This window comes from Phocoena phocoena, chromosome 17, assembly GCF_963924675.1.
Source record: "Phocoena phocoena chromosome 17, mPhoPho1.1, whole genome shotgun sequence".
Taxonomy (NCBI): domain Eukaryota; kingdom Metazoa; phylum Chordata; class Mammalia; order Artiodactyla; family Phocoenidae; genus Phocoena; species Phocoena phocoena.
Genome location: NC_089235.1, coordinates 5,030,025 through 5,043,392, shown reverse-complemented (window position 1 = coordinate 5,043,392; position 13,368 = coordinate 5,030,025). Strand labels below are relative to the sequence as shown.

The following is a 13,368-nucleotide window of genomic DNA, read 5'->3' as shown; positions in this document are numbered from 1 at the left end:
CCCGTGCGCCACAACTACTGAGCCTGCTCTCCAGAGCCCACAAGCTACAACTACTGAGCCTGCGAGCCACAACTACTGAAGCCCATGAGCCACAACTACTGAGTCTGCGCTCTAGAGTCCGTGAGCCACAAACACTGAAGCCCGCGAGCCACAACTACTGAAGCCTGTGAGCCACAACCACTGAAGCCCATGAGCCACAACTACTGAGCCTGCACTCTAGAGCCCACAAGCCACAAGTACTGAAGCCCGTGAGCCACAACTACTGAAGCCTGTGAGCCACAACCACTGAAGCCCGTGAGCCACAACTACTGAGTCTGCACTCTAGAGCCCGTGAACCACAACTATTGAAGCCCACGAGCCACAACTACTGAGCCTGCGCTCTAGAGCCCACAAGCCACAAGTACTGAAGCCCGTGAGCCACAACTACTGAAGCCTGCGTGCCACAACTACTGAGCCTGTGCTCTAGAGCCCACGAGCCACAAGTACTGAAGGCCGCAAGCCACAGCTACTGAAGACTGCAGGCCACAACTATTGAAGCCCATATGCCACAACTACTGAGCCTGTGCTTTAGAGCCCACGAGCCACAACTACTGAAGCCGCGCGCCTAGAGCCCGTGCTCCGCAGCAAGAGAAGCCACCGCAGTAAGAAGCCCACGCACCGCAACGAAGAGTAGCCCCGCTCACCGCAACTAGAGAAAGCCCGTGCGCAGCAACGAAGACCCAACACGGCCAAAACTAAATAAATAAAATTAAAAAAAAAAAAAGAGGTCTTAGAGCAGCTCTCTGGCTGCTGTGTGACAGACGGGCTCTGGAAGAAGCAGAGCTGAAGCCCAAGGCTAGTTCGGCAGCTACAAGGTCATTCGTCTTGAGACAGTGTTCGACTTGGGTCAGAGTGACAGCGGGGAAGGACTTGGGGCCTCTCAGCTCGCGCCGCGCTTCCAAGCCCAGGCACCGCAGTGAAGTCCCTGGCCCACTGGGACATGTCCAGCTGGGTGTCCCACACTTCAATCCCCACAGCAAAACCGACCCCCGCGGCCCCCAATCCCGGCGTCCACGGGGCCAGGCGCTCGGCTGCCCATCCAGACACCGGGCGTCGCCTTCGCTTTCCGCTCCTGCACACCTGAGATGGGCGGGGCTCCGTCCGGCCCACCCCCCGCCCGGGACCCCGGGCTCCAGCCGCGGTCCCTCCTCTAAACTGCTGTGCCTGGGGCAACGCAGGGCGTCCGGATCTCTTCGCATCGCCTTCCTGCTTAGACGTTCACGGGCCCCCATCGCTCCCAGGATGAGAAGCAAGCTGCCCGCCTTCGCAGCTGGGCTCCCACAGCCGCCTCCTGGGCAACGCGGGGCAGCCTCCGGGTGGGGGGGTCAGTTCTCTCCGGACTCAGCCTCTTCAGGTTTCAGGCTCCCAGGCCAAAGTGCTCTTTGGTTGGGGACACGGGGGTGGGGAGGAGGCCGGGGTGCTGAGAAATCTAGCTCTGCTGGAAAAGCTTCAGGATGGTTCCTGCCCACGACACGGTGTTGCCTTTAAAGATGAGCTTGGTTGGAGCACAGACACGCCCCCGCCCCCTCCTTCCACCTTTCCCGGTCTCAGGTTTACGAAACACAGCGGACCAAACCAAAGCCAGCAACCAAAGAGTATCTTCGGAGCAGAGCACCCTGTGGTTTCTACAGCGAGCACGGGGTCGGGGGTCGGGGGTCGGGGGATCGGTCAGAGGCCAGCGGGGAGGCCCAAGTGCACGTTACGGTAGATGCAAACAGCACCCACGGACTCCTCAAAGGTAAAGTATAACTCCCGAGAGGCCATCTGCTGAGTATCATCAGTTTTCGCTTTTCTCCAATACGGACATCTCTTCGGTCACCTACCAAGCACTTCGCTGCCCCTCCCACAGAACCCAGGGCTTGGCAGTGCTTCCGCTTTTCCTTAACGTCCGCGTCTAGCTCTCAGGGCCCCACTCTCCGTCACCCCTCTCCTGCGCCCTTAGCGCCAAGTTCCCTGAGCCACAGGCGCCTCCCCACATCCGCCCCTGCCCGGCCTGGCAGGGCTGGCCCTGTCTCCGAGGCTCACCGCCCAGGAGGCCTGCCCTCCTGCCGCCCCCGCCCCGCTTGGCTTCCACCCTGCGCCTCGGGCTCCGAAGGCAGCCGGCAGCGCGGCTCGCTTCGCCCCGGCCATGTCCGCAGCGCGCTGCCCGCTGCCTCCCCGCTACTTCTCCTCCTGCACCAAGCCAGAAGCTCCCTGAGTCAGGCATGCGCCTTGCTCATCCCGTCCCTGGCACACGCCTGGCTGTGCGCAGCACGCGTTGTGGTGAAAAGGGAGGGGGGGCGGCGGTACCGAGAGGGTGAGGGGAGCACGGAGAGTGCGAGCCAGGCGCTGAAGACAAAGAGCAACTGAATTGACTCTGCATCCCCCACCCCGGTGCGTTCACGTCCACGTTTAAAAACGAGCAGCTGGTGGGGCTGGGCTTCCCTGGTGGCGCAGTGGTTGAGAGTCCGCCTGCCAATGCAGGGGACGTGGGTTCGTGCCCCGGTCCGGGAAGATCCCACATGCAGTAGAACGGCTGGGCCCGTGAGCCATGGCCGCTGAGCCTGCGCATCCGGAGCCTGTGCTCCACAACGGGAGTAGGCCACAACAGTGAGAGGCCCGCGAACCGCAAAAAAAAAAAAGAGCATCTGGTAATGAGCCCTGCCCGCTCCTAAACGACTTTGGTTCTAGCCTTGCAGGCTTCCAAGATGAGTATTTGAAGAGGAAATTATTTTGTGACTTATAGTCATGCTGACCAGAAATCGCCGCGCCTGGATAAAATCATTCCCAGATAAGAGGCGGGGCTGGCACGTAGACCAGAAGTTCCATCACCTCCCCCTGGACATGAGCTGAAAGCTTCCTATTGGTGCTAGAAAGGTTTCCAGTCAAAATTAAAGCAAGAATAACTTCTTCTGCCTTTTCTGCTATGTTAAACAACCAGTCGTGGTTCCTCTATTTAAATATGCCAGACACCCCAACTGCCTAACAGAAAAAAAAAACTGTTCCTGTTTTACGCTATTTTATTTTATTTTTACATTAATTACTTAATTTTTGGCTGCGTTGTGTCTTCATTGCTGCGTGTGAGCTTTCTCTAGTTGTGGCGAGCGGGGGCTACTCTTCCTTGCAGTGCACAGGCTTCTCATCGTGGTGGCTTCTCTTGTTGTGGAGCATGGGCTCTAGGCTTGCGGGCTTCAGTAGTTGTAGCTCAAGGGCTCTAGAGCACAGGCTCAGTAGTTGTGGCGCACAGGCTCAGTAGCTGTGGCTCGTGGGCTCTAGAGCGCAGGCTCAGTAGTTGTGGCGCACGGGCTTAGTTGCTCCGCGGCATGTAGGATCTTCCTGGACCAGGGCTCGAACCCATGTCCCCTGCATTGGCAAGCGGATTCTTAACCGCTGCGCCACCAGGGAAGCCCTTTATGCTATTTTAAAACGACAGTTCCTATTCTTCCAACTTTTTCAGAAGGCAGCTGCATATGATCAGTTTTGCAATGCTGACAGTAACTCCACTTTCATTTGTCCATCTTGTAAGTTTTCATGGCTGAAGTTTAAGTCTTAGACATAAAATTCATTATTCAGAAAAGATAATAGAGGATTTACATGCCTGTCACCCGGGTACTACATTCGTATGATGCATTCATATTCTTTTATTTAGAGCAATGTCAAAATCTTATATCAGCATCCTCTGAACATACTCAGAAGCATTCATTTTAACTTTTAGGTGATAATTGACACAGATATTTTAAGTAGGAGGAGATTTTCTTAGTCGTAGAACATCAGAGCCGAGGCAACAGGGAAGTTGAGTGGTAACCCCCTATCACAGAGGAGGACCCCAGGGCCAAAGGGATGATTCTCCCCAGGCTGGAGCAAGTTTTCCAACTCTCAGCTCAATGCTTTCTCCACCATTAACATCATCAATAGCTCCATTCACAAAATGACTCTGATACTTCTCATATTGTGTAGAAAGAGAGAACCACCGTGTCTATAAGACAGTTTACACTGGGAATGGCTTCCAAGCAGTGGTTCCTCAATGATACGCAGAGAGGGACCACCGTGTCCCGATGGCCGTGTGACCCCTCAGCAGGGTGCACCCGGCTCAGGCGATTTTGTGGAATCAACTGTCTCTGCAGTGCTGGCCGCTTCCCCTGGAGGAGGGTCTTGTGGTTGAAAGAAGAGCTGAGTACGTGGCCTCCCTAGAGTCACGTATGAGAATTCCCGTGTAGAGAGGGGCGATCAAGTATGAGGTGGAGAGGGGACCCAGCCTCCCGGATGAGACGCAAACCAAGTCTGTCACCTGAGTTTCCACATGCCACTGAACCTGATCCAGCGCTTTGATGTGATTCTTCCTCCAGCTTAGCCAGATTAAATGTGATGACACTATTAATTAGAGGTTAATACCAATAAAGGTTTTGAAAATAACGTAGTTGCTTCATTATGACATTGTTTGTGGGTGGGTGGAGGTATGGAGGGGAGCCTTGAGCTGGCCAACGAGATCCTAACTTATCTCTTAGATTCTTTACAAACAGACAGAATGAGGAGACCCACTCATTGGCGAGTACTCCAGAAACTTCCCCAGGACAGCCCCCTCCAGACACTTCAGACCCCATTTACCGCCAACAGACTGGTGGGTTCCAACTTAGAGTTATTACAAGGGATCCCCAGGCTATATGCCGTTTTCTTCGTCAGTGGATACCGTAATGAGGGCGGACCCAGAAGCTCTGATGTCAAAGGCCTTTGTACTAAACTGGCCGAGAATCACATGATGGTAGACTGAGGTATCCTACCTGCCTTGCTTTCCCAATTTCCAACTTAAATGTGGCTTAAACTTTAACACTAAGGGGCAAACTGTATCTTGAGCGTGACCACTTTGTGATAGAAAAATCTACATCTTGGTAATAGAGATTTTTGGGGAAAAAAATGCTAAAGACGTTATTAATTCTGATAATCAAAATCCATAAAAGGGGAAAATGCATATCAGCATAGTGTCAGGTGCAAAATCATCATAGGGGCAACTCTGCTCACGGAATGACAGTGGGGTGCAGAGGAAAGAAGCAGTTATTTACAGTCAGAGGAACCAGGATGGAGCCCAGCAATTCTACCCACTTTTCTGTAACCTTGGGCAAGTCCAAGGTAAAATGTATTAAAATGTATCCTCATCTGTAAAATGTATTAAATAACAACATAAATGCTTTCAAGGTTGTTGGGCTCAAATTTAATGATGGAAGCAGAAGTGTTTTATTATCTAGAAAGAGTTAAAGAAATGTTACTTGCTGCCATGATTATAACAACAACTTTGATTCTCCCGTTTTTATTACGGTTTTACTCACACCTAATTGTTCATTTCGTTTTTGGTACTTTTTATACGTCAGGGATGTTGCCTCCAGAGACCAAGAAATGCTTTGATTCCCTGGCCTGAATTACAACATCATTAATCTGACTTCCATATTGCAACTGCGAATTTCCCACTTTTCTTCCTCTGCGTTTGACAAGTCTACGATTCCATTTCTGCCTCTGCTGAAGGGAATTCCCACAGATTTCACCCCCTCCTCTTTCCAGGTTCATTTTTCTTTTCTCACATGAGGCAAGGGCTGGAAGGGAATTAGGCAAAGTCTCTCTGCTCTGAAGTTATCAAACTTGCTTTGCAAAGGGGTCATTTTCCTACTTGAGCGCAAAAAGGCCAAGATGGCTTCATTTAATACAGGAAGGAAGGCACTGGATAGGGCTGATGTAGTTGGGATTTCTTAATCTCCATTAAGTGGAGAGGAAGGTGGGTGTGGCCTGACACATGGCTTGGGGAGTGTGGATTATACTGGGGCTCCGAAGAGCCTTTCAGAACTCATCCTGAGACAGGAAGTGATGAAATCTGCTCTCACGTGAACGATCACGTGCCCTCACCTCCTTCCTGTCTCGATGGGCCCTCAGGGAGAATAGGGAGGGGAAAGGAGCATGGGGAAATAGGTGGTGGCCAGAGGGAAGAAGAGGCCAGAGGAGAGTCTGGGAAAAGTCCCAGCGCTGCCCCTCACATACTCCTCCCCCCTCCCATCTCCCCCATTTCCTTATTCTTCTGGAGCTGGGAGTCAGTCAACTGGTTTATTTCTACTCTCAGTCTCCCATTGGGAAAACCTGCTGCATTGAACTACAGTTTCTTGTGAACACTCAGTTTCCCAAATCTCTGATGCTACCGACAATGCAAATGGAAAAAGGAAAGTGTAAACGTATTTTACACTTTGTTAGAGTTCAAACACCACATGGACTCAGCAATTCTTCTGCTTTACCCTACTTCCACTCTAAATAGTCAAGTGGAGAAAAGGGGTAGGAAAGGCTGGATTATTAGGTATCTGGGTGTCCTGTGTCACCTTCTTATTTATTTTTTTGCCACACCACGCACGTGGAATCTTAGTTCCCCCACCAGGGATCGAACCCACGCTCCCTGCATTGGAAGCACGGAGACTTAACCACTGGACCGCCAGGGAAGTCCCTGTCCTGTATCACCTTGGGCCAGCTTTATTCACGTTTACTATTCTTGAGGTATTCACTATGGGAAAGCTACAATGTTAATTACCGGCACAGGACGGAGAGGAAAAGGAGAAAAAATTCAGAGATGACTTTCTTTGTATAGAGATCATTTCAGAAAGGCACATGAAGACGGAGGAGTGTTGGTTACTGCCAGTCATAAAGGGAACAGGTAGTATCCCAGTGGGATGGGGCAGCGGGCATGGTGAACGGGCAGCAGATGTGTGTGGTATATGATCTCAGACTGAGACCGGGCGCACAGGTCCCGCCCTCGTTGCCAAGGTGCAGGACCCTCCAATATTATAATAAGAAAAGCCACAAGCAGATGAAACAGATGATAATTAAGGGGCAGCAGGTCTCACGCGCTCCCCCTTGAGGGAAGGGCTGGGGAAGAGTCTGGGCAAGGTTTGCACCGTGAACAAAGACGGACTCGAAAGGACACGGATTCTGTTGTACAGACCGTGAGTTTCGTGCTGACCCCACCTGCCAGGGCCTTTCTGAGTGCAGCTGCCTCTCCATGGACACTCAACACTCCTGCACTTAAAACTAGATGTTGTACCCGGCAGTCACCCGGCCCTTCCTGGAACCTACAACCTGAAAGTCACGGTCAGTGCCAGGCTCTGTGATGACTGACTTCGCGAGTTACAAAGGTTTAAAAAGCAACTTTCCCCCCCACCTCGTTTCTGTTAGAAAAAGTTAACCTTTGTAGTAATAGAAGTAATTTAAAAGTTAAAGACTAGAGACGGAGGCCTTGACTTGGACCTTAAAACCTCCAAAGATGTCAAGGTTTTATGAGATAAGCGATACAAAATCAAATACAAAATGCTCACATGACAAGATGAAGTCCTACTCAGGTGTAGCACATGCCCCGACATGCTGATTTTCACCCTACAGAACGGTAGGCACAGATCAGACCCTTAGGACTGGGGCGGGGATGACCACTCAGGCCTCCAGGCCACGGGCCCCGCTCCTGCACACCCCTGTCAGCCCCTTTCCCTTTCTGGGGAGCCTTTACCACACCCTCTCAACGCCCGCATCCAACAGGGCGAGCGGAGGGCCTCGTTCATCGGTGCCAAGAGTGACCCAAGCTTTGACTTTAACCCTCAGCACATCCCCTTGAAGCAGCAACGAGCGTGCCCCTCGGACAAGCGAATACACTAACGCAAGGAGGCGAAGGTCTTCCTGACAGTGGCTACCAGGTGGCCGAGCCTCGGCACCAGCTCCAGTCCAGGACGCTGGGCTCCGGCTCTGCCCCTGATACTCTGCCACACAGCATGTGTTCTGGGTCTTCCTCAAAGTGCTTTACCCGTGGACTAACTCATTCCTTCAAACTCATCTCCCCAAGAAGGCCTTATCAGTTTCCCAAGTTTTAAAAGAGGGTCTGAGGAAGAAATGGGCACAAGAAATGTATACCATAACGACCCCCCTTTCCCAGAACTTCTAGAAAAACCTCTCATATGCTCCTTTGGGCTTTATGGTACGTGGTGTTCCCAGCATGAACCACCCATGACCAATACCAAGAGACAAGCAAATCGCTGAACATGACTGACGGACACAACGAAACCCTGCAAAGTCAGTAGCTGGCAACATGCAAATGTGCATTTCCTTGCGACGCCAGGCACAGGGCTGGGTTTCTGGGTAACTTCCCTCTCCTCTTAAATACACTTCAGAAAACATCATGTGATTCTAAACTAAACAAATCTGCAACTTTTAGGCTAGTACTAGAAATGCTATAAATGAGTATTTCTCAGAATCCTAAAGACACACCCAACAAGAAGGAGTGAAAGGGGGTAGAGAGGGAAGGAAGACAGTTCCTCTGTTGTCAGGAACACTGAGGACTTAAAAGCGTCAGTACTTTAGATCAGTAACTTAAACACCACAGATGCAGCACTTGGAAGGTGCTGTGCTTCCACCCTGTGGAGTTCTTCTCCAAAATGCCCGCAAAGCGATCAGCTCAGTCGTGCTGTTCGTATCTCTCGTGCAGAAATGAATACAAGTATAAAGAGGTGGACCTGGGTCGGAGACAAGGGCCTCCAAGTCAACACTCGACACGTGCGCACACACATTCCAAGAGAAACACCCATCGCCGCCTCCAAAGACACATCCTTTGGGCGATCTTTTTGTTATCACCGCTACTGGGAAACACGACGCAAAGGCCTTCTCCCTGGAAGTCCAATTCCATCCCGAGTCTGAAATAGGGAGGTTTTGCAAACTTACAGCATGCCGGCTTTTTCATACTTCACCTGAGCAGAAAAGTCGATCAGCTTTGGAAGCAGTACTTTGCCCCCTTCGTCGCTCTTCAGGAAATCCAGCAAACTGCCTGTTGGTAGAGGAAGGTCGTTAGTGTAGTTCAAACACACAAGAAAAAAATCCAAACAAAATTCAAAAGATCATTCCTACCGGCAGGGCAGGGTGGGGCGAGGGGATCACGCAAAACGACTGCTTTGTAAATCTGTGTGGTCACAGGCGCCTTTTCCTGACGTGGGTCAAACCCAGTCCCCTTTAACCTGTCTCCTTTGACCTGATGTGAAATGTACCTGAGCTCCAGGTAAGAAAAGGTGACGGTGGACGCTGCTTTCTTGCTACTGAGCACTTCGTACCTGCCAGCATGCTACACATCCTGCAGCACCTGACCTCCAGAGCTTCCCTGGGACAGAAACCAGGCGGCCTGCCTGTGTCCACAGCAGCCACTCAGCTGGCCTACTGCCCTCCGTGTCCAGCACGGATCTCAGCCATGCCCCAGGTGCCCAATGAGTATTTGATGAACCAACTGCGCTTTGGAGGAAAGAGACCTTACTTAAAGGGGCGCGTCTCCTTTAAGTCTCCTGCTTCCTGGGGCTTTATCTCTAAAACACGACCTCCTTCTTCTGGAACTTATAGTGCCAACCTGAGGGTAGGCTTGGGCAAGTTCTGTACCTCATCTGAGTCCCTGTCAAGAGGGTAGGTCCCAGGAGCTCCATCAAAGTCCGTGGGAGGACAGGTTTAAAGCACATGCCAGGGGGCTGGCAGGTAGCAAGCGCTCAATTAATCCACAACGAACACTGCTATATTTAAAATGGATAACCTACTGTCCAAGGTTACAATGGATACAAGGACCTACTGTATAGCCCAGGGAACTTTGCTCCATATTATGTAACTACCTAAATGGGAAAAGAATTTGAAAAAGAATAGATACGTGTATATGTACGATATAGCTGAATCACTTTGCTGTACGCCTGAAGCTAACACAACACTGATAATCAACTATCCTCCAATCTAAAATGAAAAGTTAAAAAAAATCCACAACTCAGAACAGTGGTACTTAGCCCTCAGACTGCTGGGAAGATTGAGTGAGATCCCCCAGGGAAGACACCAAGAGCAGTCTGACATATAGTAATCGCTCAATACGAGGTAGGCACTGTTATCCGGAGAAACTCATGTTTACATTTATGATTAAGAAATATTATTAATTAATGAATCCAACACGTATCTACTGAACTCCTGCTTAAATGTCTGATCCTGAGCCTGGTTTCTGGGTTGTAGCAACTTAAGCCACAGGCAACTGGGCTTTTTTAAAAACAATGTTCTTTATTGGAAGGACTCTGAGGGACTAATATTCTGAAATATTAACATATATTAGGTAAGAAAATGTAATAATCACCTATCTAACCTATTCAGCTACGACATACACTGCCCTCTCCATTCTGCAGGAGAACATTGCTAATTCTGGATTATGGCCTATGTGTCTCTTCTTCCTTCATTCCTTCTGAAGATTCTTTAGAAATCACTTGGCAGTTTGTTAGTATTTCTACTGAACCGGAGGAAGAAGGATGGTGACTCAAGATCCTTCATCCGAAGGTGACAACAATGGGAGTGAAGACGGTAGCTTGAAACCTCTTCCCCGGGGATTCTGTGAGGACACAGGAATTTGACCTTGACAAGCTTTAAAAATATCCACATTTTGAAGTGACATCCTGAACACTTAGATGACGCTAAAGAGGAAATGGAACTGCTTTTGAAATTTTGAGAACTCACGTTTTGAACCTATAACAATAATACTCTTACTTGATATCCATATTTACTTATCCTGGGGGCTGACTAGGTATGGGGTACGACTCTTGGAGCTAATATGTATGTGGAGACAAGTGCAGAGAAACTAGAAAGACGACAGATCCATTCTGTAACGGATGACTTCCAGTGCGGTGGTCTATGAAAAGGCTTCATTTTCCTATACGTGCTGATGCTTTGGGAGTGAGCCTGCTGTTTTACAATTGGAAGTATCTGCGTCTTCTTGGAACGTTTAGGTGTTTTCCTTTTTGAGGGTCTGGCCTTCACAAGCATGGGTGCCGGAGGGTGGCGCTCACCCTTGGCCATGTACTCGGTGATGATGTAGATGGGCTCCTCCTTGGTGACCACGGCGTACAGCCGCACCAGCTTGTCATGCTGCAGGGTCTTCATGAGGTTGGCCTCTTCCAGGAATGCTTGCACAGACATTGTGCCTGGCTTCAGGGTTTTTACAGCCACTTTGGTACTGTTGTTATAGTAACCTAGGGAGAGAAAAGAAGGGAGGCCGTGATTTATCAAAAACTTCATGCAGACTTCGAAGAATATTTAGTTATAGACAGAAGAAACTTCTATGAACTCTACAGTGTTAACATTATCTAAAACCTGTATATGTAACATTAGGGGCGGCTGAGTAAAGGGTAGATGGGATTCTCTGTACTATCTTTACCAAAAAGTCCCTAGGATGGTTCTGAAATCAAAAGGTTTTTTATAAAACAATGGTAAAATAAAGCTCCATATATGCACTGCACCATTTTCTCTAATTAATAAAATGTTCTTTATCCAAAAAAACCACACACACCAAAGCTCTATATACTCCTACGTACACACAAACCCTGACAGTGGTCTGGAAGAAAATACACCAAAATACACCGAGGACTGGCTTAATTATGGGTGATTTAAATTTTGTTCACCATACCTTTAACTCTTTACCAAATTTACTGCAATGAATATGTATTATTTTTATAATCAGAAAAGAAAAAGCTTTGCACTTGAAAAAAATGTACTAACTTTAAAGTACAAACAATACACTAGAGTCAAATAAACATTTCCCAAAGTTTTCAAAGAGAACTGGATTCTGCGTGAACGAAGGGCTCTGGGCTGAACTGTCTGGGGACCACGGCCCGCCCCACCCGCTGTGCCAGGAGATGCAGCGCGAGTGTGACAGTCCATCAGGGAAGATGCCTGTCTGAGTCGATTCACTGCAGCATTCCCCACAGTTGCTGACCCCGGAACACTTCTTCGTGTACCTTTTCACACCCTACAGAATGTACTTCGGGAAATACTGCCTAGTTAACCTAGTTCCCCCAAGGCACCGCTTTTCTGGGACCTGCCTCAATGATGTGCTTACGTTCAAGCTTGATTTTCTCCTGGGAAAGCTTTTTCTCAGTGGTTGGGAAAGTTTTTTCTCGGTTTGGAATGCAGAAGTAGAGATAATCACATGCCCCTTTCCTTTCCTTTCTGTTTCCATAGTTCTCTTAGAAGTACAAAAAAGGGTGAGGAGGGAGGAAGTGGCAGCTGGTCACCACCACGAGTCATCCTGCAGTTCACCTCTACTTGGTGGCTTACAGCCTGATAGCACCTGCCCCAAGAAAGACACAAGTCTAAGGAACGGTGATGTGAAAATGTCCAGTCCCTTTTCAGGTCACACGATTATTAGCAAATACACAGCTTACGCTCAGTGAAAATCAACAATGGTGGTTGGTCTTCGGGTGGCAGAATTTGGGGCGGCTTTGACTTTCTTTTGTTCTCTTTTATTTTGATTAAATTTGTGAATGAGTAGATATCTTCCTTTTTTTTTTTCTGTTTTTACAAAAGGAATTATTTTTAAAAAGAAAAGGAAGTACGTTTCTATTTCCACACCTTCCAATGGGTAAAAAAAAGTATTAGTTTACAGCTAACCGTCAACTCTAGTTAGTGATTTTTCTTCTTATCATTAATACGGCTTTTTCTGCTAAAACTTTTCCTTTTATATTCTCCTTTGATTTGTACTTAGTAGTAGCTTTCCATGCCTTACAGAAAAATGAAGAATGCAGTATATAAAATAAAGTAAGCGTGCGAACATGTGGATAAGACGGTAATATAAAGCTGACAAAATACTGTTCTAGTTCATTACCACCAGCCACAACCCACACAAAATAATGGAATTATGAATATATTAAACTGATTTCCATCTCAATGCATAATTACAAACAGTACGACCTTTCATGGCTGTAAAGAGTAAATTTAAAGTAAATCCCACCAACTAAAGTCCTTTTAGGGGCTTCCCTGGTGGCGCAGTGGTTGAGAGTCCGCCTGCCGATGCAGGGGACGCAGGTTTGTGCCCCGATCTGGGAAGATCCCACATGCTGCGGAGCGGCTGGGCCCGTGAGCCATGGCCGCTGAGCCTGTGCGTCCGGAGCCTGTGCTCCGCAATGGGAGAGGCCACGACAGTGAGAGGCCCGCATACCGCAGAAAAGCCCAAAAAGTCCTTTTAATGTTACATTTGAATCAAAAAGTTTCCATTATAATTTGTTTAAGAGTTCATAAATAGGTCTTCACTTACATCGATATATCCATGGTAAAGTACAGCAAGGCGTAACAAGAAAATATACCCTCTTTGACATATGAAACTGACAAAGGACTAGTGTCCAGAATATATAAAGAATTCCTATAAATCAATAAGAAAAATAGGCAAAAGCTTGGATGGGCATTTTAAAAAGAAGAAATTCTAATGACTAACAAACTTGTGAAAGAAACTCAATCTAATCCGTAATCAGCGAAATGCAAATAAAGCCACAGGGAGAAACCACCACCCAGCAA

The 13,368-nt window shown here is 48.6% G+C and overlaps 1 protein-coding gene across 4 annotated transcripts in view; it reads right to left on the bottom strand.

Annotated features, from left to right (window-relative positions):
- The window catches only part of LYN (LYN proto-oncogene, Src family tyrosine kinase), a 76,770-nt gene that overhangs the window by 23,785 nt on the left and 39,617 nt on the right, over positions 1 to 13,368 (bottom strand). For all 4 annotated transcript variants that reach the window (XM_065895107.1, XM_065895108.1, XM_065895109.1 and 1 more), the window contains 2 exons: positions 10,869 to 11,051; positions 8,769 to 8,845 (listed from right to left, as the gene is read on the bottom strand). In XM_065895107.1, coding sequence (XP_065751179.1) covers positions 8,769 to 8,845; positions 10,869 to 11,051 — 260 coding nt within the window. The remainder of the gene's footprint in view (positions 1 to 8,768; positions 8,846 to 10,868; positions 11,052 to 13,368) is intronic.